The sequence below is a fragment of the Rhodnius prolixus genome, unplaced genomic scaffold (assembly GCF_049639745.1).
Source record: "Rhodnius prolixus isolate KJV_2025 unplaced genomic scaffold, Rpr scaffold_2, whole genome shotgun sequence".
NCBI lineage: Eukaryota > Metazoa > Arthropoda > Insecta > Hemiptera > Reduviidae > Rhodnius > Rhodnius prolixus.
The window spans coordinates 16,341,520-16,362,436 of NW_027411592.1; the positions used below are offsets into that span (position 1 = coordinate 16,341,520).

Below are 20,917 nucleotides of genomic sequence, written 5' to 3' on the forward strand. Positions count from 1 at the left end.
TCGGGCATTCAAAAATATATATTATTTCAGTGTTGAAAGTGAAATGGAAATTTCCCACTTTATTAAGATTATTTTTGATCACTCATTAGTTCTTTTATTTGAATTATTAAATTCTTCCAATACTAATGAAATTTTATCGATATTAAATAGCAAAGATTATACTCCGTCAGGTCCTACAGCCATATAGCAAAATACACCATTTCCTGGAATACTCTTAATGGAGATATAAGCGCGACCGTCTGGAGATTTGTGTGTCAAATAAGGTGCTATTGGTCCCATCTCAGGTAGTGTTGGAATATTGTTAGCAAGCGTTGCACCCTAGAAAAAATAAATGTATAATTACATCTGTTGATGATTTATCCGTAAATGTGTTAACCAGTCAAAGGAGTACGTGTCAAAATATTTTATATTATAAGTTGTTTTGTAACATGCAACTTTCATTTTCATAAATTGTTTTCTACTACGTGTAATAATGATTTCCTACTAAAAATACATTTACCAAAACTTCTGCTAGTGGTTTTAGGTCTCCAGATGGTGGATTCTTTAAAAAAATGCTGTGTAGTATTCCTCCTCGTACAATTAGCCGAAGATACTGGATATAATCATTTTTCAATTTAGCCGCTTCTACATCGTTTGATGAAATTGAAGTTAATTTCCGTACCCATTCACAACATCTCACTCTGTCTAAAAATTAATAGAAAGAAGCTCATTTTTATATATTTACTTATTTTTATTATTTTTAGCCGTTTTATCTCTACCATAGTTTTTGATTAACTTATCTGTGTAACATCAGTACCATTCAATTGGCAGTTGAACTGTATATACTTTTTCCCCCTTCGTGAAAAAACTTCTGCAGTTTTCGATAAGATTAGAATGAAAGTAGAAGAGCAAAAGTTTAAGTTTTAAAGAGTATACATATGTACCGAAATAATTTTCAGACCAGCAAATTTACATTTTCAGTAAAATATCTTTTCGAATTTTTGTTTCATATAATTTATTGTGTTATAAGAGAGTGAATTATTAAAAATGTAGGCCTATAGAATTAGATAAACTCTGCAGGAAACAAATGATACTGATATTTTTTTTTCTTGCAAATGCAGTAATAATAATGTCCAAATAATGTATTTATACATGTAATTTTGTTTTTAGCTGCATCTTAATGCTTAAACATGAGTAACAGTTGTTGATTTCAATTTGTATTAAATCAATTAATCATTATTTGATAAAATCAATTAGTGACATTTAAGTAAAAATTCATTCAAGTAAATTACAAATTTATAAGTTAAAATTCTCTTCTTACTGTTGGAATCTCCAACCATAAGAAGGCCAATGTAATAGCAGGTAGCAACGCTGATCGCTGATGCTATCAAAGAAAGCGAAGAGTGAAAGCTGCAATATTCTAAACGGTAGTTAGAAGGTGTAAGTAAACTGGTGTAAACAATATTTTTTGACCACTAGCAACATTCATTATGAAGTGCTCGATCTAATGACATTGAAAATAAATTATTAAGTAGGTTGAATTTATTAACGATTAACTTATTGTTAGCATTCAGATAGATGGCTTAGGTAAGTAGGTGTCCATAGCGAAAACAAGGGAATAATAAGTGTTTCTGAGATTGTTTCTGGAATGGCAAAAGTTCGCCTCATCGTAAAAAAAAAAAAAAAAAAAAAAAGAATCTTACCAAATTCTGATTCCAAAAACATTGCTGAACATGCTATATCTCTGACAGCGTTTTTTAATTCATTTTGATCATCTGTAATAGACATATTAAGGTTTTTGCATTAGTTGTTTATCAAGAATTTTGATTTGACTTTTAGAGTAAATAGACAATTGTTAATAAATAAATATTGCTGTTATGGAAACCATTACAAAAATCATTGGTTTTTGATTAACTTTTGATACGAAAGGTATCACAGAACATAAAAGCTCGAAGGAAACTATTAAACTTTTTTTTTTTTAGTGCCCGGTAGCTTTACAGATAACATTATCCATCACCGGTCAGTCAGCTGAATGAAGCTACTTGGAAAAATAAATCTAATGGCCAGCCGATGGATTCGAGTTCCGCGTTAGAATCGGGTATACGCTAACCACTGAGATAACCCCTTCCCCTTGAAAGTACTTGTTAATATATATTTTATTGCTTAAAGACATAATTTTGTCTAAATTATTTATACATATGTATGTATGTTCATATTCTCAGAAGTAATTCATTGAGAGAGAGAGAGAGAGAGATTGATTTCTATGTTGAACAGAAGAATAGTTTTCAATCCAAGGTTTCGGTGAATCCGTCTACCTGTAGTGTAACTTTACTGAAGCGATTTTTCAGTTTCACAGTTTTCTCGAAAACGAAGAGTATCTACAACTACAACTTTTATCCATATAAAAACCTTCCATTTAAAAAAAAAAAAATTAAGATTGACCTGTAAAAATTTAGAGGTACTCCGGGAAGTGCAACTCAAGCTTCCGTCTATTAAAAGAATTTGCTTCAATGGATTACAACCGGTTGAACATGGGGAGAATTAAAAGTCAGGCAAATCGGTTTACCATGAAAGCGATTCTACAGAAAAATATACTAGGAATAGAATACTTGGAATGATTATTGTAAGTATATTTAATATATATGTATCACTTTCATTTTAAACATTTTTCTAAAAAAAAAAAAGATTTCATTTGGTATCGAAATTCAATTTCATTTATAATTAATCGTGGACATGGTATAAAATGTGGTGTAGACTAAGGAATACAGACGGAACTTGACATTCACAGTCGAAGGTATTGATAATGGATTATATCTATTTATGGTGTTGGTGTAGTATACTGCATAAATACAATATTCTTAAATGTCAAGGGTTCAGGTTAGAGCATCTGTTGCTGCGTAGTTAGCATTTGGTAATAGGTTAGGTAGGTATTGGTACGACAAGGTTAGAAATACGAGAGTAGAACAGTTATTGTTTACAGTACAATAACCTGATTTAACAGTTTATTACCCATTATCAGTAGACAGTTACCTTAGGTGTGTGAAGTGTACTTGATTTATAGTTTGTTATTGTTACATTTTAGATATTTTGTGGCATTCATTTAAGTAAAAAAATAAAATGCCTTCAGAAAATTCAAGGCGAGGAGAACGCAATTTAAGGGGGAATATTGTGAGTATTACATTTTTGCCTTTTCTGCAAAGTATCTAATTCATATCATCACTAAGCTCAAACAGAAGAAACTTGAGTATGGGGTGATCGTAGCTACTTCCCGTCTAAATTGAATGAAATTGTGTGCACTCCGCACATACATTTACTACTTTTCAGACGCCTATGTGCACCAACACACAATGGATCTTTTAGGTCATAGTCGATTTGGTTCTGCAGCCACTCCCTTTAAAATCTACCTACTTTGGAATCTTAAATGTTTTGAAGGAATTTTGATGCAAGTGGCTTCTTGTGTGAGACTTTCTATGGTCACATCCTATTTATTCCACTGAGAGTGCTCCTAACATAAGTCTTTTTCTGGATTGACTATTGAACAGGCAGATGTCTACGAAAGAGTTACACTACACCAATTTCAGGGCCACTTTTAAAATCTGTCTTAATCCCTTACATGTGTTAATTAAATGTTAAATGTATTTGAGAATAATAACTCATGAGTCAGCATTTTTAAATCCCTAAGGTATTCTTTTAATTATTAATTAAATGTTGAATGTATTTAAGAAATAACTCATGAGTCAGCTCTATGAAATCCCTTTTTAAGGCATTCATTTAAATTAAAAAATAGGAGCAGTTGTCGGTGTTTTGGTTATGAAAAGTGGTTTTGTAGGAGGGTGTTCCCGGTTATGTACGTGGCTACTTTTTATTTGTATCATATGTAGAAAATAAATATCCAATAGTTAAAGTCTGAGGTCGCAGCGTCACCGTCGCTGAGTGAATACACACTTTAAATCGCTCTTCCTCGTCTCTGAAATAGCTCAATCTCGATACACAAAACTCCACTCAAATCTACACAATCATTGCAACCCTCTGATCCACAACATGTCTACTTCCATCAAATCAACAGCGCAGACTGAAGCGGAGGTCCGATCGTACATCTGATAAGTTACTGGTGTTAAGGGCAGCCAGACGATTGAGAAATACTTAAATCTACGTCTTGAGGACGTCCTGTCAGTCGGACGTTGGATAACAATGTTTCGTATTCTGGTAATTTAACTTTATTTTCTGTCAAAATTACAGGTTTGAAGAAGAAAGTGAATGATAGTATGTTTTTAGATTTAATTAAGAAATTCGATATTTTTGTGTTACTAGAAACCTTTGTTTCCAAAGAGCATTTTTCCTTATACAGTAGTTTTTTCTCTGAATTTAATTTACACTTAGGGACATGGTCTGTTCGTTTTGGACGTGCTATGAGTGGGGAGCTGTGGGGCCTGCGGTCCAGTTTGCCAAGTAATCTTGTCAGTTTTATTAATCTTGATGGTAAATATGTCGTGTCGATTAAGCCTCAGTTTTCTGATTTTTTTTTTTATACTTCAGGGTGTCAACGCCTACGCGCTGACAATGATGGTGTCGAGAAGTACATAATCGTACATAGAAAATTGTATCGGTGGTATATGTTTAGTAAATGTTGTTTTTAGTGTAAAGTGGAGTCATATATTATGTTATATTCATTATTTTATATGAATTTTAACAAACAGGAGTTCTAGCAGTATGGTACAATTAAATATTTGACTCGGCCTCAGTACCTGTGCAGCCGTTAATGTAGTTGTACCAATCTCTTATAACTTATTCCTAAAGAAGTAACTAATATACTTTTTTATTAGATTTTTTTTTTAAGGCATTGAAAGTACATCAAGTAAATGCTTCAATCAATTAAGTAATTTTGAATTTACGCAATTTTTTTTTTTTTAGATGCCTCTATCTCCTGCACCTCTTTTGGATATTAGCGACGATGAACTTGTCAGCATATCTGTGAGGGATTTGAATAGACAGTTGAAATTAAGAGGTCTTTCAAGGGAAGATATAGTGAAAATGAAACAGCGCCGACGTACCTTGAAAAATCGTGGCTATGCAGCAAGGTTAGTGAGTTCTCAATTAGTAATAGCATATAAAAAATATCCTATTCTATGTTATCAATATTCATTTTTATCTTCCATTTGCTCTTGTACTAGGGTGTACGAATATCAGTTACGAACTGTTTAAACTTTTAGATAATCAACATACCACACGGTTTGAAATATTAAGGCCTTCAGAATCAAGCCATTCTTTCTTAATGTAAAAACGTCTGTAAGAGGGTTCAGGTTTTTGCTACCTAGATCCCCATTGACCTATACAATCCCCTTATGGCATGTGTGTCTATATGCCTAGCGAGGTCGAGTTCGCCTTGAGGAAGAAAAAAATAAATAAATAACATGCTCTTATGAACAATACCTTTAGCAAGTAGGTTACGCTGTTTGTATTGTGTGCATTGTGGGAATGTCAGCCAGCGAACGTGGGTGTTTGTCCCATTGTTAGGTGACAACATGGAGGGGCCTAGATGTCTGAAAAAGTAGCTGATCCTTTTCTATATACAACATAATAGAGTGCTAACATGAACATGTCTTAAAAACATCAAATATTCAATTTGTAATTCATTTTTTTCAGCTGTCGAATTAAAAGAATCGAGCAAAAGGATGAACTTGAATCTGAAAAGTCTCAAGAATATCGAGATATGGAAATGATGCAAGAAGATAATAATGCTATGCGAGAAGAACTGGATACACTTTATTCCAAATATGAAGCGCTAAAGAAGTTTGCCATCATGAAAAAAATTCCAATTCCTCATGAACTAGAAACACCCAGTTAGATTAGTGGATAATTAACTTGGATTATTCTCTTGAAAGTATTTGGTATCGCTACCGCAACTTTCACAGCCTCCTTGCTCTCCATCCTAATCCTCTTGTGCAACAACTCTCCTCTCCTCACCTCCAGACAATCCTCCTCGTCGATTAAAGCGGAAGTGGCCTAGGGACTGATATGAGTGCAATCCACTGAGAAAGAGTTCCACCAATGGGTGGTTGCTCTTACTTGACTTTCATGTGAACTTAACCAGTATCATCAAATTTACTTGATGCAACATTTGTTGTAGTTGTAAATATGGCAAAGTAAAAAAAAAAAATTGGTAACTTTCTTTATAATTTAACAAATTCCATTACAAGTTTATAGAAATTCTATAATTCTTGAATTAAGATTGAAAATAAATGACAATTTTTTTTAATCAACCAATTTGTTGCTTGTTTTAAATCAAGTTAAATAATGAGAGTGTAAGAAGTGGTTATTTGAGCTCTTTCATGAGATATTTCAGGTTTTAATCTCACGAATTCAGGGAAACACTTTTTTACTTAAACGAAAATTAATTTCAATTTCCTTATTATTTAACGATGTTCGTTATCCAAATTTCCAATTTATTAATCATGGCTTCTCTGTTTGCATAAATTTTTTTGACAAATGGTATATTTTGTGAAAGTGAAGTATCAAGTGAATTGCTTATAGTTGAATGCTTATAATTGAATAAAATTCTCTAGTCAGCTCAGTCCCTGTGGCCCAATCTAGAACTTATAGATTGATTTCGGCACAGCAGAACGGTTCTGGCCCATGAATGTTTTGGAAAAGTCTAGTAGGGCCAATTCGCGCGTCTTCTCGTTCCCCTCGTGACCATAACTTGAAGGACTGAAGATAATCATAATCGACGTGATACGCACCGATGGACTTGATTCCACTGATGGATTGATTGGCATTATTGACGGATAAATTGTAATTATTTTATCAATTAGGATTGAAATGTCGACTTTATTTATTAAAGTTATATATTTATTTTTAGAAAAACAATAATATATATCTGAGACAAAGGTGGATAATGCGTCTAGAGTGCAATACTTCTTTCGGAAGCCATGCTGATAATTTGGGACTTTTTTTTGGTATGATCTTAATGCCTTAAGAGCACAATTTAAGGTACCAGTGTTCCTTTCCATATGAATTGAGAACTTCTTAGTACCTATTAATGCTAGGGTTGTACGGGGTGCTCAACTTTACATTTTATTGAAAGTAAAATTTAATTTTATAATAAATATTTAATCAGTTTAATGCATTATTCAATATATCAATGATTTATATACAGTTTATACATCACCCTTCCTTTAATATTATTTATTGTTCGATTTTTCTACAATTTATACATCTCACTTCCTTTGATATTGATTGCAATATTTCTCTTAAGTGAGTTAGTTTTATTTTTTTAATTTTCTATTCAAAAAATAAATCCTGATTATTTAAATACTTTTAATGATAATAATTTCTGTGTCAGCTAGGTGATGTAAGCTTTAATTCACTTAAATTATTGTTCTGATAAACTTATTTTGTAATTCATAATATTAAGAATTTGTAAATTGTAGACTTTCTGTGATTCCGCTCCTGCCAACTTGCTATGTGATCTTTTGATTACATTCAAATAGTGATAATAATATATTAATAATCCCCTCTGACTGATAAGAAAACATTAAAAAGTAAATAATAATGTGATGAAGTGTTACAGATATCGGAATTAACAGAAAGAAATCCCTACATATACGAATCAAAAGTACTAATATACTTCCACTGAGATATTCGTGGCTATGAAAGTAAGTGGCGGTGTAATTGCTGCGGAATTTCTTAAGAAACTGAAATTTTATCAATAGCGATTTACATAAAGAAGTGAAATGATATTTAAAGTGATGATTTGTACTGTAAAAAAAAAAAAAAAATTGTTAATTTGGAAATACTTTTATTTTATTAAAATAATTTATTAAATTAATTTTCCTGAGTTTTTACATCCTTTTTCTTCATTCAAGTTGAATTCATTTTTGCCCCAGAATTGTTAGATGAAAAAATTCTTTTTTAACCTGAGTGATCCGGAAAACAGAAATTATTGCAGTGATAGAGTACTGGAAACAAGACAGACGTTCCTGGTTCCAGTGCAGTTGTTTTCCTTCCCTGTAAAATTTGTTTTTTGGCGCCACCCATCGTGATGGACTGTGCTGTCTTATTGAAAGAATATGATCGAAGAGATCATCAACCTGATGACGCATATTGAAAACAAAATATCGACCATAAAAATTAAAATAGGTGATCCCCGTGGTGATTGAAGAAGTTTGCCGATTCTACAACCTAAGTACTCTCTGTTGAGACATCGAAGATACCAATCGCTAGCTCAAACAGAAACAACAATGTTTAGTCGCTATGAATTCACTGACGGATTTGATCGGCGAAAAACGTTTTTTAAGTGAGATCTCAAATGATGAGATATTGTCTTCCATTATTACAACCAACTAGATAGTTATCTCAGTGCTTAAAAATCTAGTTATCGAACTATTAGAGAGGATATACACTAACTTATCAGTAATTATTAACGTTCAAAAATAAGAATTTTCAGGCCAATCTCCTGGGACTCTTAGTACAAAACCGGGCTGATTAAATTGTATCGTACTAGTAAATTAAACTTTCAAGCTCCTTGAACATTTGATATCTTGATACCCTCAGCATAATTAAGGTCACACAATTTTTTAAAGAAGAAAAGTGGATACGTGAAAATGTCAAGGTACCATGCAAATGTGATAGAGAACAATAAAGTTACTGTAGAAATAAAAGCCAGAGTTGCGCCTACAACTTACGCACTAATTAAAATCTAATAAAACGCTAAAATAACTTGAAACAACATAATCTTGAGGCCAGAAATTTCATATGCTATTGAAATGTTCCTTTCAATGCAAAATAAATTATTCTGAAATTGGACAGGGAAAATTCTGAGGAGCAGAAAACCTCAATAATAATCATAAAAATAAATCTTAATGAATAATTACAAAATATATAAACAAAACAAAGTATTTAACTCAAGGCATCAGCCGTTTGCTTGAGACTTCTTTACAGGTAAGAAAAAAAGTGAAAAATAAATAAACCTAACTTTTAAAAATAATTGACAAATTAAAAGAAATGAATTTAAAGACAAAATAGAATTTAACAAAAATCTGAAGGAGAAAAATAACACTTTTAAAAGTAGCACATTTCATGAAATGAAAAAAATTAAAACATTAATTAAGTGCGCGTTGTGGATTCACAAGAGAGATTAACTAGGGAAATCCACGATCTGTTCATATCGAATGTTCTAAGCCTCTTGAGCGAGGCAAATTAAAGGAACACAGCTCATTTTTCCGGTCATATATTTCATTATTTCACTTTTGGAAAGATATCTCTTGCTCATGAGAAGGCGGAGTTTAACTGGCAGAGAACCTGCCCCCAAAAAGTAGTATAGCTCCTCAAGGCAATTATTATTGCAAAGAATACGTTTCATTATTCGGATTTCTTTGTATACAGTGTTGGAAATTCAAATATAGAATCTCTTCTAATGTTAAAAAATCATTTAACTCAACCAGATTTAGGTTGAGAGAAAATAATAATAATAGTATATGATCTATAACATAATTAATTTAAGTTTAAAAATAAAGAACCTACCTATCAATTTTGTCCATTCTCATTGGCGAAAGAAAAGGCGGAAATAACGTAAGGAGGTTGTTGACAACATTCAGAATTTAAAACTACACCGGATTGGAGGAACTGAATTGGATTAGTTACGGTTAGATAATTTGTTTACTTCGCATTAATACGTGTACATTACAATCAATTAATTACTTTCGTGATGTCAGGTCAGTAGAACTTTTTAAATTTTGTATTTTTTTAAATATTTTTATTATGTAGTTTAGTAAACGCCCTTTTGCTATCGATTCTTAGTACTTCAGTAACATTTTTTTGAGTAAAATGTTTTTCTTGAAAGAGTCAAAAAGTCTTTGTGTCCAGATTCAGACGAAGTCTATACTTTCTCTACTTCTTCAAAGGAAGTACAAGGTGATGACATTATTCTCGACGAAGATAATGCACATGTTGAGGGAGGCGAAAGGCTGGTTTCAGTCGAGATTGATGTAAATATATATTTATATTATGTATGTTTTATCCTTGAGTTTCGCTGTTTAGAAAGAGGACAATACCACACGTTTCTCTAAACTGTTAAACAAAATTTTTAAGCTATTCATCCTGATATTCGTTCATTTCTTCAGAACTACAAAATGTAGATTTTGAAGTATCAAGCAGAATTCTGATGGCACATTTTTGCTTATTATCTTTGAAATTATTTATTTAAGACACAAACCAACTAGTACAGCAGGGAGTATGTATTGTGTAAGTACTTTGGATACTTTGACGCAGGGTTCGGCTCTTCGGAATAGAAAAATCCATGCTTGCATAATTTACTCGTAATGAGTTGTGGTACTCGGTTTAGTAACTATTTGTTCTGATCTTTAAATAAATTAAAGTTTAGAGCAAGACTATATAACCTAAAAAAAAAGATTGCTAATAGATTTTTAGCTAATGGAAAATAAAAGTCTTGAAAATATGGTGTTCGAGCTGTTGTAACTTTTTGTGAGTCAGATATCGCTCGGTATTGGAATATTTAAACAAATACATAGATTTAACACTAGTGGATGGGACGAGTTTAAGAGGGCGGCAAGTCATCGATCACGATAAGCGCCTAGGAGGGAAACCTTGATTACTGAAAATATTTTATTTTATAAATGTTAGTTATATCAGCATTAAGTGAAATTAAATTGCTCAGTTTTAAAGGTTGCAATTTATAGTATTAATCCATGTAGTGGAGCTCAATATTAGAATATGTATTAAGTAGTTGAGGTTTCAAAAATTATTTGAGCAATCTCTATTAAATTAATTGTTGATAAATTTACAGCATACTACTGACACCTATCTAATGAAAGCACTTAGAAAGAAAAGCGTAGACTTGAAGGTAACTAAGAAAAATTCTGTTAATTTTATTAAGATTATGTAATTAAAATACGAAGTGCTTATTTTTATTTGTTTGGTAAAGGGTTTAGCCGAAGAATGGTGGAGAACACATAATACAGACCCCGATTACGGATTGAAGGAAATAATTGAGCTGTTATTTCACAGTACAGGGTGGAAAAGTTACACATTTCAGAATACATTAGATGAAGGTGCTATAAGAAAGTACATCAAACGAAAAGTAAATTTTCATTATATTTACATTGTTCGTATGGTATTACCTGCAATAATAATAATTGCAATCTAATATAGTCAATGCGCCTAAACAAAAAATGTTGAAATATGACTGTAGATCAAAGATTTCCAGTTACAAGGTTTAAACAAATCAGAATTAAAGAAAGTAAAGTAATGGTGTCGTACAGAAATCAGTCTTCATTTGTAAATGCAGTCGTCTCGCCTGTTCTACTAAAGTATATCTTTTGAGAATCTCCTGGAGCACACCCGGAGCTCAGTTTTAGTTGTATGCCCAAGAAAGTCTTACAGTACTTATACATTTTAGATTAACCGTTTTTTTTAAACTTTTCATAGTCTTCGTCAGAGAAGGTGATAAGCACATTTTCGATTTTATTTATCCCCAAAAATACACATTTTTCGTTGAGGACAAAAAATTAATTTTACAAATTAGTCGAACGAGTATATAATTTGATTGGAATTTATATAACAATGTTTCCTATTTTGTAATGCATAAAATTCTCCACGCTAGGCATAAGGCTTGAGCTAGGGCGGAAAACCGCAAGAGATATAAAAATGGCCAACGTTTATTTTGTTTTTTTTTCAGTTTATTTTTATGATTATGATTTTTAATTTTTATGTATAGATAACGAGTTCTCTAGATTAGCTTGAAAACGATTTGCTCATGACATTTACAGTGTGACAAAAGTTTATTATTCACAAACAAATCAATAATCAACAATGGCTCAAAAGTTTGTTGCACCGGTTCGTTAAATTGGAATATAAATTAGTTTCATTGCGTAAAAAATGGAGGAAATGAAATTTTGTAATTTCACGCAAACTCCAAAAATCAATATTAGCTTTAGGATTTCTTTATAAATTAATTTTTTTTTTTTTTTTTTTACAGGTTAAAAATAAATGTGAAACACTAAACTGGAATTTTATTGATAGATTAGGTGATTTTTTTGAAACACTTCTGGAACAAAATAATAACCAGATATTAATTAATGAATCTTTTATGCATCCCATCGTCACCTTCTGTACGGTTCTCAAAGGAGGATTATGGACTTCATACAGGATGATAGCTGTGATAGCAGGTTTTTAAATTTATGTATTTAGAAGTCTAAAGGGAAAAGATTAGCTCAGTGGTTAGTATATTGAGAGATAGTTTTGCGAGTCTTTTCAGGGCTCTTTGGAAAGATTTTGGAAAGACTCTTCAAGTATAGAGTGTGGTTTTCTCTGAGCCCCTAGGCAGTTTTGCAAGATTAGTCGCAAAGAAGAACTTTTTTCGCTTTGCGAAACTGCAAGTTTTTTATCATGCCCCTTATTAAGTTTAACATCAGAAGGGACCCTGTCACACCTAGTGATTTTGCTGTAGAATGTGCTGGGAAACAAGAATCTATCAGAAATAGTGAGGAGCATGCACGAGTTCAATAGCAACAGGGTTTGGTTAGTTTATGTTGGAGAAAATGCAGGAGCAATGCAGAACTTTTACTAAAGTAGAGTTTATACTATAATTTTATCAAGTTTAGGATTCAACGATTGTTCAAGATCTAGAACAATTTCTTTTGTTTTCTTTATTGTACATTGTGCTTATTATGTAAGAGTTAAAATATTTGATGTGGAACTCTTGCCTTTTATACGGAAAACTGTCAATCCTAATTTGATTTCAGGGATGAAAACCATGACAAGACTACATAGTTATTATGAGGAAATAATTATAGATCTAAGTGCACCTAATCTTCCTGATTTCCGCAAAACTGATTTAAAAGAAAAGAAAGAAACCTTATTTAAGTATTGGTGTCAGTTGTTCCAAAATGTGTTCAAATTGGCTATAAGGTGTGTTGCAACTATTAAAATATTTCTAATAGCGATATAATGTTTTCAGCAGTTTGACAATTAAAAATAAAAAGTAAAGCAATGACCATCTTTTCAAGTAGGCTTTACTTCCCATTACCAAAGTAAGTGTCGTGGTCGGGTGTGGATACCAAATATCCTTTAGTATAAATCTCAAATTAACACATTGACTAAAATTCAAGGTCATGATCTAAAATCGATTGCAGTGCCATATTATTCACTCTAGCTCCACGTTAACGAAAATAAAAAATCCTAAATGAGAATTAGAAATAGGCTAGGCCAGTTGAAAGGTTGTGACATCTCAAAAAATAATTAAAAATCACTAAACGTTAAAGTAAATTTTGGCTTTAACGCAAGCAGAAAATTTCAGCAAGTTTTAAGGCTCATTGGGTATTCAGTGCAGTCAATTGTAATTCTTTTCTTACTCTATTTTCAAATAATTAAATATTGAAGATTACAGCGATGGTGCGTTAAGCAACTAAACAAAATACATATCGCATGATTTCCTCTCCTCTTACTCTTAAACTGGTTAATTACGTACTTATGGTATTTTTTTTTTATTTTCTGCGATTTTGCAAAGTTAAAAAGTATTTAAAATCCTTGAACCTTATATATTGGATAATCCATATAATAAAATAAATGAAAATTTAAAAAGAAATTCCAAGTACGCTTTCTACAGTAAATGAATGTTTTTCGTGTAGGTTATGTAACCCAATAAAAAATAGTAATTTTTTATACATTGTAAAAAAAAAAATCAACAATTATTTAAGTTGGCTGAATTTCTACCACTCTTTTGGTATTCTTATCTTTTTGATAGGATGAAAAAATTAATGCCAGTTTCAGTCATTATAAACTTTATTCTGCCGTGCTTTCGACCTAGGGACTAGGTCATCTTCAGGGCTAATTTACAACATACTGTTTTACATCATTAGAGAGTTGGTGTGTCTTCTGTCTTCTGTGACATTCAGGCCATGAACAGACAAGAAAGAAGACACACCAACTCTCTAATGAAGTAAAACAGTATATTGTAAATTAGCCCTGAATATGACCTAGTCCCTAGGTCGAAAGCTCGACAGAATAATGTTTATAATGACTGAAACTGGCAATTATTTTTTCATCCTATTCAGTCCCCAAAAATAATGAACAGTACTTATCTTTTTGTTTAATGTTTAAATTTTGTCCTTACTAGTGCTTTTTATTTATTTATTTTAACTTAGCATAAAAATTAATTGTATTGTTAACTTTAAATTTTTAGGGATGTATCTTGTGATGTCAGAAGAGGAGCTATTAGCGAAATGTTCCGTTGGGCTTCCAGGAATCCTATCTTGCTTTTGGGTAGAAGATGGCAAAAATATATTTACTTGGCTTTAAGAGATAAAAATTCATTTAACAGAGACCTTGCTTTCAATGTAAGAATTTAGTTTATTGCCGCTGGTTAAATTTAGCCTTTCCTTTAAATTTATTATTATTATTTTTTTTAATAGATGGTGGATTATTTATTTATAAATGAAATTGATAAAGCAAAACAGATTGTTTTATTTAATTGCCTTAAAATTGAATTATTTTTTGCAATTCAAAAGATGGATGGAATACCTCCTTACAAATCCATTTGTGTGTGCACCAATTTAGCTAAGTAAACAAAATTTTTAGATTTGGTTTAAATATAATTTTTACATTGTTTATTTCTGTTAGATTATATTTGTTAATAAAAATAATTTTACTAGGTATGCAGATGAAGCACTGAACCAGGTTGAAAGGTCTTTAATTTATATCTGTGTATACTACAAACCGCAAATTATTGCCTTTAAAGCTGCAGAATACCTGGCTATGCAGCTTAAAAAGATGGTAAACACTCCTAAAGCCTTAATAAAGCTCATTATTGTTTTCAATGAGGAGTCTACGGTAAGTTTTTATATTTATAATTAGCGAATATTTACAGAAAAGTCATCTTATGTTGTTAAAAACCTTTTGTTTTGAAAATTTTTGGACTCTATAGATTTCATTTCTGTAATAATATTTAAATGTGGGAGATAACTGATGTCGGACACTTCCAAAACCTCTTTGGGCTGGCTGCTTCACTAAAAAAAAAAAGCATGTTGAAATAGCATTTGCACCAGGAAGTGATTATCTTCGCCTCCTTTTCTCTCTTTCCCACATTTCTTCTCTAAAGAGCCTGGCTGGATATTAGGTGTTGGAGACAGATTTATCCTCCGTAGGACATTAAGAGTTTTTGTGTAGCAGTTAGTCCCCTTTATAAAGCCACGAGTGGTTAGAGGCAAGACCTGCAAAGCTAATGTGCATTGTGGTTCTGGGTTCGATTCCCGGTCTTAGGCCTTGGATTTTATTTAATGGTTAATAAAGAAATTTACAGTAAAGTATGTTTGCTAGACGCCTCCGCCCACGACACCTAATTGGTAGTTGGACGTTAAGCCCCGCCTGAAAAAATAGGCGATTACTTTACTTTACTTTTTTTTAGTCCCCATTATCGGCTCCTGCTCTTGCTGGGACTTCCTTAAACTTGGTATTTACCAAGTGTTGGAGAGAAATTTATTTTATCTATAATCTTTCAATTTTTTTGATGGGAGGGAAGTTATTTTATTAATGTTTTGGTAGAAACCACTAAATTACGAATTGGCTAATTTTGATTCATATTTAATGATAACGAAGCTCATCGTTTTGTATCACTGTAGTGACACAAGGATATCGTACTTTGACAAGATCCACTTTTACAAAAAGTGGATATACAGCTTCAAGATAATTTTGTCAAGAGGAATTAATGAAGTGGCCAGAGATTGAAATAATTTGTTTATTGGAAAAAACGTGAAATTTTTCAAACTCAAAAATCCATAACTAAATGTTACTAAAGTGTTAGGAATACCATTATTCCGAAATTTCATCCTAGGGGGAAGCCCAATCACCCCCTCTCTAATAGTGCTCTCGAATTTTTCTGAAAAGATATTTCAGTTAGTTTATAAGTTTTAGGTAAACAAAAAATGAGTACAATGAAAGAACAAATTCAAAGAAAATCTCAGAAAAGCGGTTCTTAAAATTGGACGATTTTGACTAAAATCTTATTTTCGCGTTCTATGGTGACACATAAGCAAAATCTTAAATTTAAATTTCCTGCGATTGCTAAGAAACACATACATTACAATATTTTCTTCTTACGAGGATTAAGACGAATGCACAGTACTATCTGGCGCAAACATTGCTCAACTCGACCGTGAAAGTCTAGCACCGTCTTAGCTTTGCTTGCTCATTTAAATTAAAAAATAAAATATGATATAAAAGGTGGATGTACAACATCAGACAATCTCTGGTACTGTAATTTATGTAATTAAATGTTCTTGTTGAATTTGTATTTAAAAATTAGCTGACTTCAATAGAGCATCACCGTTCAATAACTGATGAAGGAACTGCCTATCAAAGTTCCTCTGATATTCTGATATTATTTTTTTTTTTTTTTTTTTTATTTATTTATTTATTTATGTGTATTGTATAAGAATGAACGTTACAATACAGAGTCGCAATCAACAATGAGCAATGGTTAATTACAAAGTAAGCAAAAAAAGCAATAACTTAAAATAACAAAAATTTCTTTTATAATAATACTTAAATGAACTTTTAACTGTAAGAAAGAAAAAAAAAATGCTAAGGAACCCTAGAACGTGGTACAGAAATGCCTAAACTTTAAAATTAAATCTAAATATTTGTATAATTTATGTAATTTCTCCAAATTGCAATTGGCTGCTATAAATTCATTTAAAATAAAATCACTATCCAAAGAGTTAAAACACAATTTTCTAATTTCTAAATATGATTGACATTTACACATTATGTGAAAGATATCCTCTTTGTCAGTATTACAAACTTTACAAACAGACTGGCCATCAAATTTAACTGTAGTTTTCCCAACACTAATTTTAAAATAATATTTATTGGCTAATCTCACCTGAGATAACAGTTTAATATATTTGAAAGGAACGTTAAGGTGTAAATAAGGCTGGCATAACTGTTCATTAGGTAATAATTGTTTTATATAACTATTGTATGTTGAGTTTTCTGCTCTATTGCAGTCCAAACTGAATAAAAAAGTTTTATGTCTATCTAAAATTGAGGAACAATCAGTTTTACTATGGATAATTAAATTTTGAGGATCAGGAATAAATTTTTCAATTATAGAAACGAACTGCGACCACCAGTTATATTTACTATTATTTATGGAGGAGGAATGGAAAGTTTTCAATTCTGATAGGCAAATTTTAGGGAGCCGAGACGCATTCATTTGATCTATTTTTAATAAAAATTTAAGGATTTGTTTTACAATAAGAAGTTGCAATTGTGAGCTACCTGTTTCCAAACGAAGTAAATAGTGGGGGGTATTCCTTGACAAATTTAACAGTCTTTTAAAGAAACGACATTGTACATTGTCCAATTCCTCCATGTATCTTAAACTCCAAATTGGACTGCAATAAAGCAGAGCGTTTTTTACAATTGAACTAAAAAGATAAACTCTTGAATCCCAACTCTTGATATTACCTTTGTATAAAATATTAAATACTGAACCAACTGCGAGATTCGCCTTACAAATAGCATTTTCTTTTTCTTCATTAAAGGTTAATGATCTGGAAAATATGACCCCCAGGTAATTGAAATGACTTACTTTTTCTAACTTAATATTTCCATAATAAAAATTTTCCGAACTTTTCATTCTACCTGTTCCAAACTTTAAAATTTTAGTTTTATTGGCGTTCACGTTAATTTTATTTAATTCGGAATAATTTCTTAAAATGTTTAATTTGTTCTTTAAATCAGTGTAGCAATCTGCGAAGATTATCAGGTCATCAGCATATCCTAACAACAAAATGTCTGTGTTTTTGTTTATTCTAATGCCGCTTACACCTTTAGATCTGAAGTAATGTTCAATGTCGTAAATGAAAATATTAAATAAAATGGGGCTTAAAATTTCTCCCTGAATTACACCCCGAGTAAGAGAAATTTCTGAAGAGAGTTGATTTTTATCTCTGATCGACACAGTGGCAGTATGATAAAACTTTTCAATAATTCGAATTACTTTGCCGTAGAGTCCTAAGTTGCGGATTTTAGTCCAAAGGAGGTCATGATTAATACAATCGAAAGCTCTCTGAAAGTCTACAAGGAGGCAATACAATGGTTTTCTTTTTAAACCGAACTGAATTTGAGCTACACTATTCAAAATAAATACATTATCCAGGCAGCCTCTGCCAGTTCTGAAGCCCGATTGGAATTCTGGTATTACATTATTCTGTTCACACCAATCATCCAGCCTCCACAGAATTATTTGAGTAAATAGTTTAGTTAAACAGTTAACAAGGCCAATTCCCCTATAATTATTAGTACATGACCTATCACCTTTTTTGTAAAGCATAAACATTATTATTTTCGACCAATCCTTTGGTATATTTTCAGAATCTATAATTTTATTGAACATAACTTCCAAATACAGTAACCAGTTTTGCGGAAGGCTTTTATAAAAATCATAATTTATTTCATCACAGCCGGCTGCCTTATTTGATTTACATTTTCTCAACGATTTCATAATTTCATTAGTACTTATGTATGAATCTAGAAACGGATGACAAGTATCAGAATGAACATTGAGAGTTTGAATGTTTGAACCATAAAAATTTAATAAAAATTTGTTCCAATCCTCAATGCTAATGCTGTCTATTGCTACACTTTGGGAATTCATTCTTAAACCTTTAATTATACGCCAAAAATGTGTGCTATTTTTACAGTTGGATAGTTGATTTGAAATACCGTCGTAATATTCAGTACGTTTATGTTTTATTAAGTTTCTATAATTTGTTTTTAATGAACAATAGTAATTAAATTTAATTTCATCTTTAATTGAACATTTCCTGACTCTATAACTCTTCTGCACGAATTGTTTTAAATTGTAACATTCCAAATCATACCACTGCTTTTTAAAAAAATGATTTATAAGTTTAGAGCTTTTAAACATACCCAATTCTTTCGCAACATTTTTGATAGTAGTAACTAAGTTATTGTTTAAATCATCTATAGACATACTTTTAAAATCAACCATAATATTAGAATTGATAGACATCATGTTAGAATAAATTTCACAAGTTTCTGATCTCCAAACAAATTTAGAAGGAATTAAACATTTGTCAACAAAGTGAACTTTAGATAATAATTTCAATGTTAGGGTAACCGGAAAGTGACCCGAGGGGGTAATTATATCATCATTTACAAATAAATCGTCTATAAATTCTGTACACAATATATTCGTCCAGACTAAATCAATTACAGAATTACCAAGAGTACTAGAATAAGTGTACTGTGCTGGGGAATCTGAATTGGATCTACCATTAACAAGAATAAGAGCATTTTCTTCCATGAATTTAACTAAGGAAAGTCCCCTGTTATTAGTTACCCTGTCGAGGCTATCTCTTTCTATTTTCAAAGCACAAGAAATCTGATTTGAAAGGAAATCTGAATCATAGCAATTATTTAAACAACCAACACGACAGTTAAAATCGCCCCCTAAGATTATAGGACAATCCAAAGTGTTTAGTTTGAGTATGAGCTCATCAAATAAGATTAATTTTTCATTAATATTTATAGCGGGACTGAAATATATCAAGCCAATAACAAAATTTACGACTGGGAATTTAACATTTACAAGAATCCAAAAATCCGTTTTATTTATAATTTCAACAGCACCAAATTTTTTGTTTACAAGAATTAATAAGCCGCCTTTTGCTCTTCCCTTATTTTTTTCTTTAATTGCATTGGACTGACAAACGTTATAACCTTTTAGAAAATCAGGCAAACTTACAATATTATGTGTGAGCCAAGTTTCGCTTAAACAGATGATATCATGCTGTAACAAAAAACTACAATTTTCTAGAAAATTTTTATAGCCTGAACTATTCCAGAAGGCGAGTTTAATATTAGAAAACTTATCACTAGCACTGACCACATTATACACAGCATCTTTTTTGAATGAATTTAATTCCACATTTGAATAAACACTCAACACCCTATCTTCTTCCGCTTTCGGGGTAGAAGGAACTTTCAAGCTTTGTCGCAACTTGGAGGAGTTTTTGGCCTTAAAAAAGTGTCCAAAGTTAGGGGAGTTTTCTTCCTTTTAACAGATCTGCTAGATTTCGAGGAAAGCACTGAAGAATCAGAGTCATTTTCATCTTCTAATAAATCTTCTGTAGGTCGAATATGTGTCGATAGCTGTAATTTACCTATATCTTCCTCGCATCTAATAGAAATCGGGAGAGAGTTTTCATTTTTCTTCACATAAAGTTTGGATATTCTGATATTAAATATCTGTTTGTTTTTTTTTAACTAATTGTTTCCACAAGCTTACTATCAAGTACCATGTGAATCTAAAATAAACATCAAATGCTAACAGCCTGAGGACAAAAGTTAATTTTTGAGTTGCGCTATCCACACGAAAAGTCAAATTTTAGCAATAGCTCAACTTAATAGAGGCAAGAGAAAAAGTACAAATCTAAATCATATTTTATTTTTTGTATTTAATAGTTAATTTTTTTTTCTACAGGTAAAAACAGAGTCTTTACTTATTGATGTTCTTTATTACTTCATACAACCAGTTCTTTCTTGGGATGACTGGTTCGATTTAATTGCTAATAGCAAAGATGAGAAAGTGGAACCATCTATTGCAATGTTTTTTGCGTATGTCAATAAAGCCGTCGTCAGTTATTCACCAAAATCAAGAATAGTTGAGTAAACTTTATTATAATTGTTTTTGAAGAGGGTATCCCTTGTTTAGTATTTTTTTTTTTAGTCTTGGGATGTGTTATACCTAACCTTACCAAGGACACCTCGGGGAGACAATCTAGACTAAAGGGCATGTAGAATAAGAATGGCTTACAGTGATTCCGGACAGAGCAAGCCATTCTAACCATAATAGATGAAAATTATTCAGCAGAGAGGAGTCGTGGGCAAACAG

The 20,917-nt window shown here is 31.5% G+C and overlaps 3 protein-coding genes across 8 annotated transcripts in view; 2 read left to right on the forward strand and 1 right to left on the reverse strand.

Moving 5' to 3' along the window:
* LOC141449138 (uncharacterized) lies at window positions 1-9,577 on the reverse strand. 4 transcript variants are annotated; one of them, XM_074118266.1, is made up of 4 exons: window positions 9,502-9,577; window positions 1,683-1,754; window positions 500-684; window positions 1-318 (listed from the first exon to the last, which is right to left on the reverse strand). In XM_074118266.1, exons 2-4 carry the CDS (start codon window positions 1,702-1,704, stop codon window positions 157-159), a joined length of 369 nt encoding a protein of 122 aa, XP_073974367.1. In that variant the 5' UTR covers window positions 1,705-1,754; window positions 9,502-9,577; the 3' UTR covers window positions 1-156. The 4 variants fall into 4 exon arrangements, with proteins under 4 accessions (XP_073974367.1, XP_073974368.1, XP_073974366.1 ...); XM_074118267.1 differs by lacking the exon at window positions 9,502-9,577 and adding an exon at window positions 3,925-3,943; XM_074118265.1 differs by lacking the exon at window positions 9,502-9,577 and adding an exon at window positions 2,422-2,557.
* On the forward strand, window positions 2,462-7,807 carry maf-S (MAF bZIP transcription factor K). Of its 2 annotated transcripts, XM_074118268.1 has the most exons (4): window positions 2,852-2,922; window positions 3,062-3,147; window positions 4,891-5,057; window positions 5,623-7,807. In XM_074118268.1, the coding sequence occupies exons 2-4, from the start codon at window positions 3,097-3,099 to the stop codon at window positions 5,822-5,824; spliced, it is 420 nt and encodes a 139-aa protein (XP_073974369.1). In that variant the 5' UTR covers window positions 2,852-2,922; window positions 3,062-3,096; the 3' UTR covers window positions 5,825-7,807. The 2 variants fall into 2 exon arrangements, with proteins under 2 accessions (XP_073974370.1, XP_073974369.1); XM_074118269.1 differs by lacking the exons at window positions 2,852-2,922; window positions 3,062-3,147 and adding an exon at window positions 2,462-2,602.
* LOC141449129 (uncharacterized) overlaps window positions 9,541-20,917 on the forward strand; it is a 21,791-nt gene continuing 10,414 nt past the window's right edge. For both annotated transcript variants that reach the window (XM_074118238.1, XM_074118237.1), the window contains exons 1-10: window positions 9,541-9,692; window positions 9,844-9,965; window positions 10,784-10,840; window positions 10,922-11,077; window positions 11,975-12,164; window positions 12,741-12,906; window positions 14,180-14,333; window positions 14,409-14,557; window positions 14,649-14,826; window positions 20,507-20,686. In XM_074118238.1, coding sequence (XP_073974339.1) covers window positions 9,686-9,692; window positions 9,844-9,965; window positions 10,784-10,840; window positions 10,922-11,077; window positions 11,975-12,164; window positions 12,741-12,906; window positions 14,180-14,333; window positions 14,409-14,557; window positions 14,649-14,826; window positions 20,507-20,686 — 1,359 coding nt within the window. In that variant the 5' untranslated portion in view covers window positions 9,541-9,685. The remainder of the gene's footprint in view (window positions 9,693-9,843; window positions 9,966-10,783; window positions 10,841-10,921; window positions 11,078-11,974; window positions 12,165-12,740; window positions 12,907-14,179; window positions 14,334-14,408; window positions 14,558-14,648; window positions 14,827-20,506; window positions 20,687-20,917) is intronic.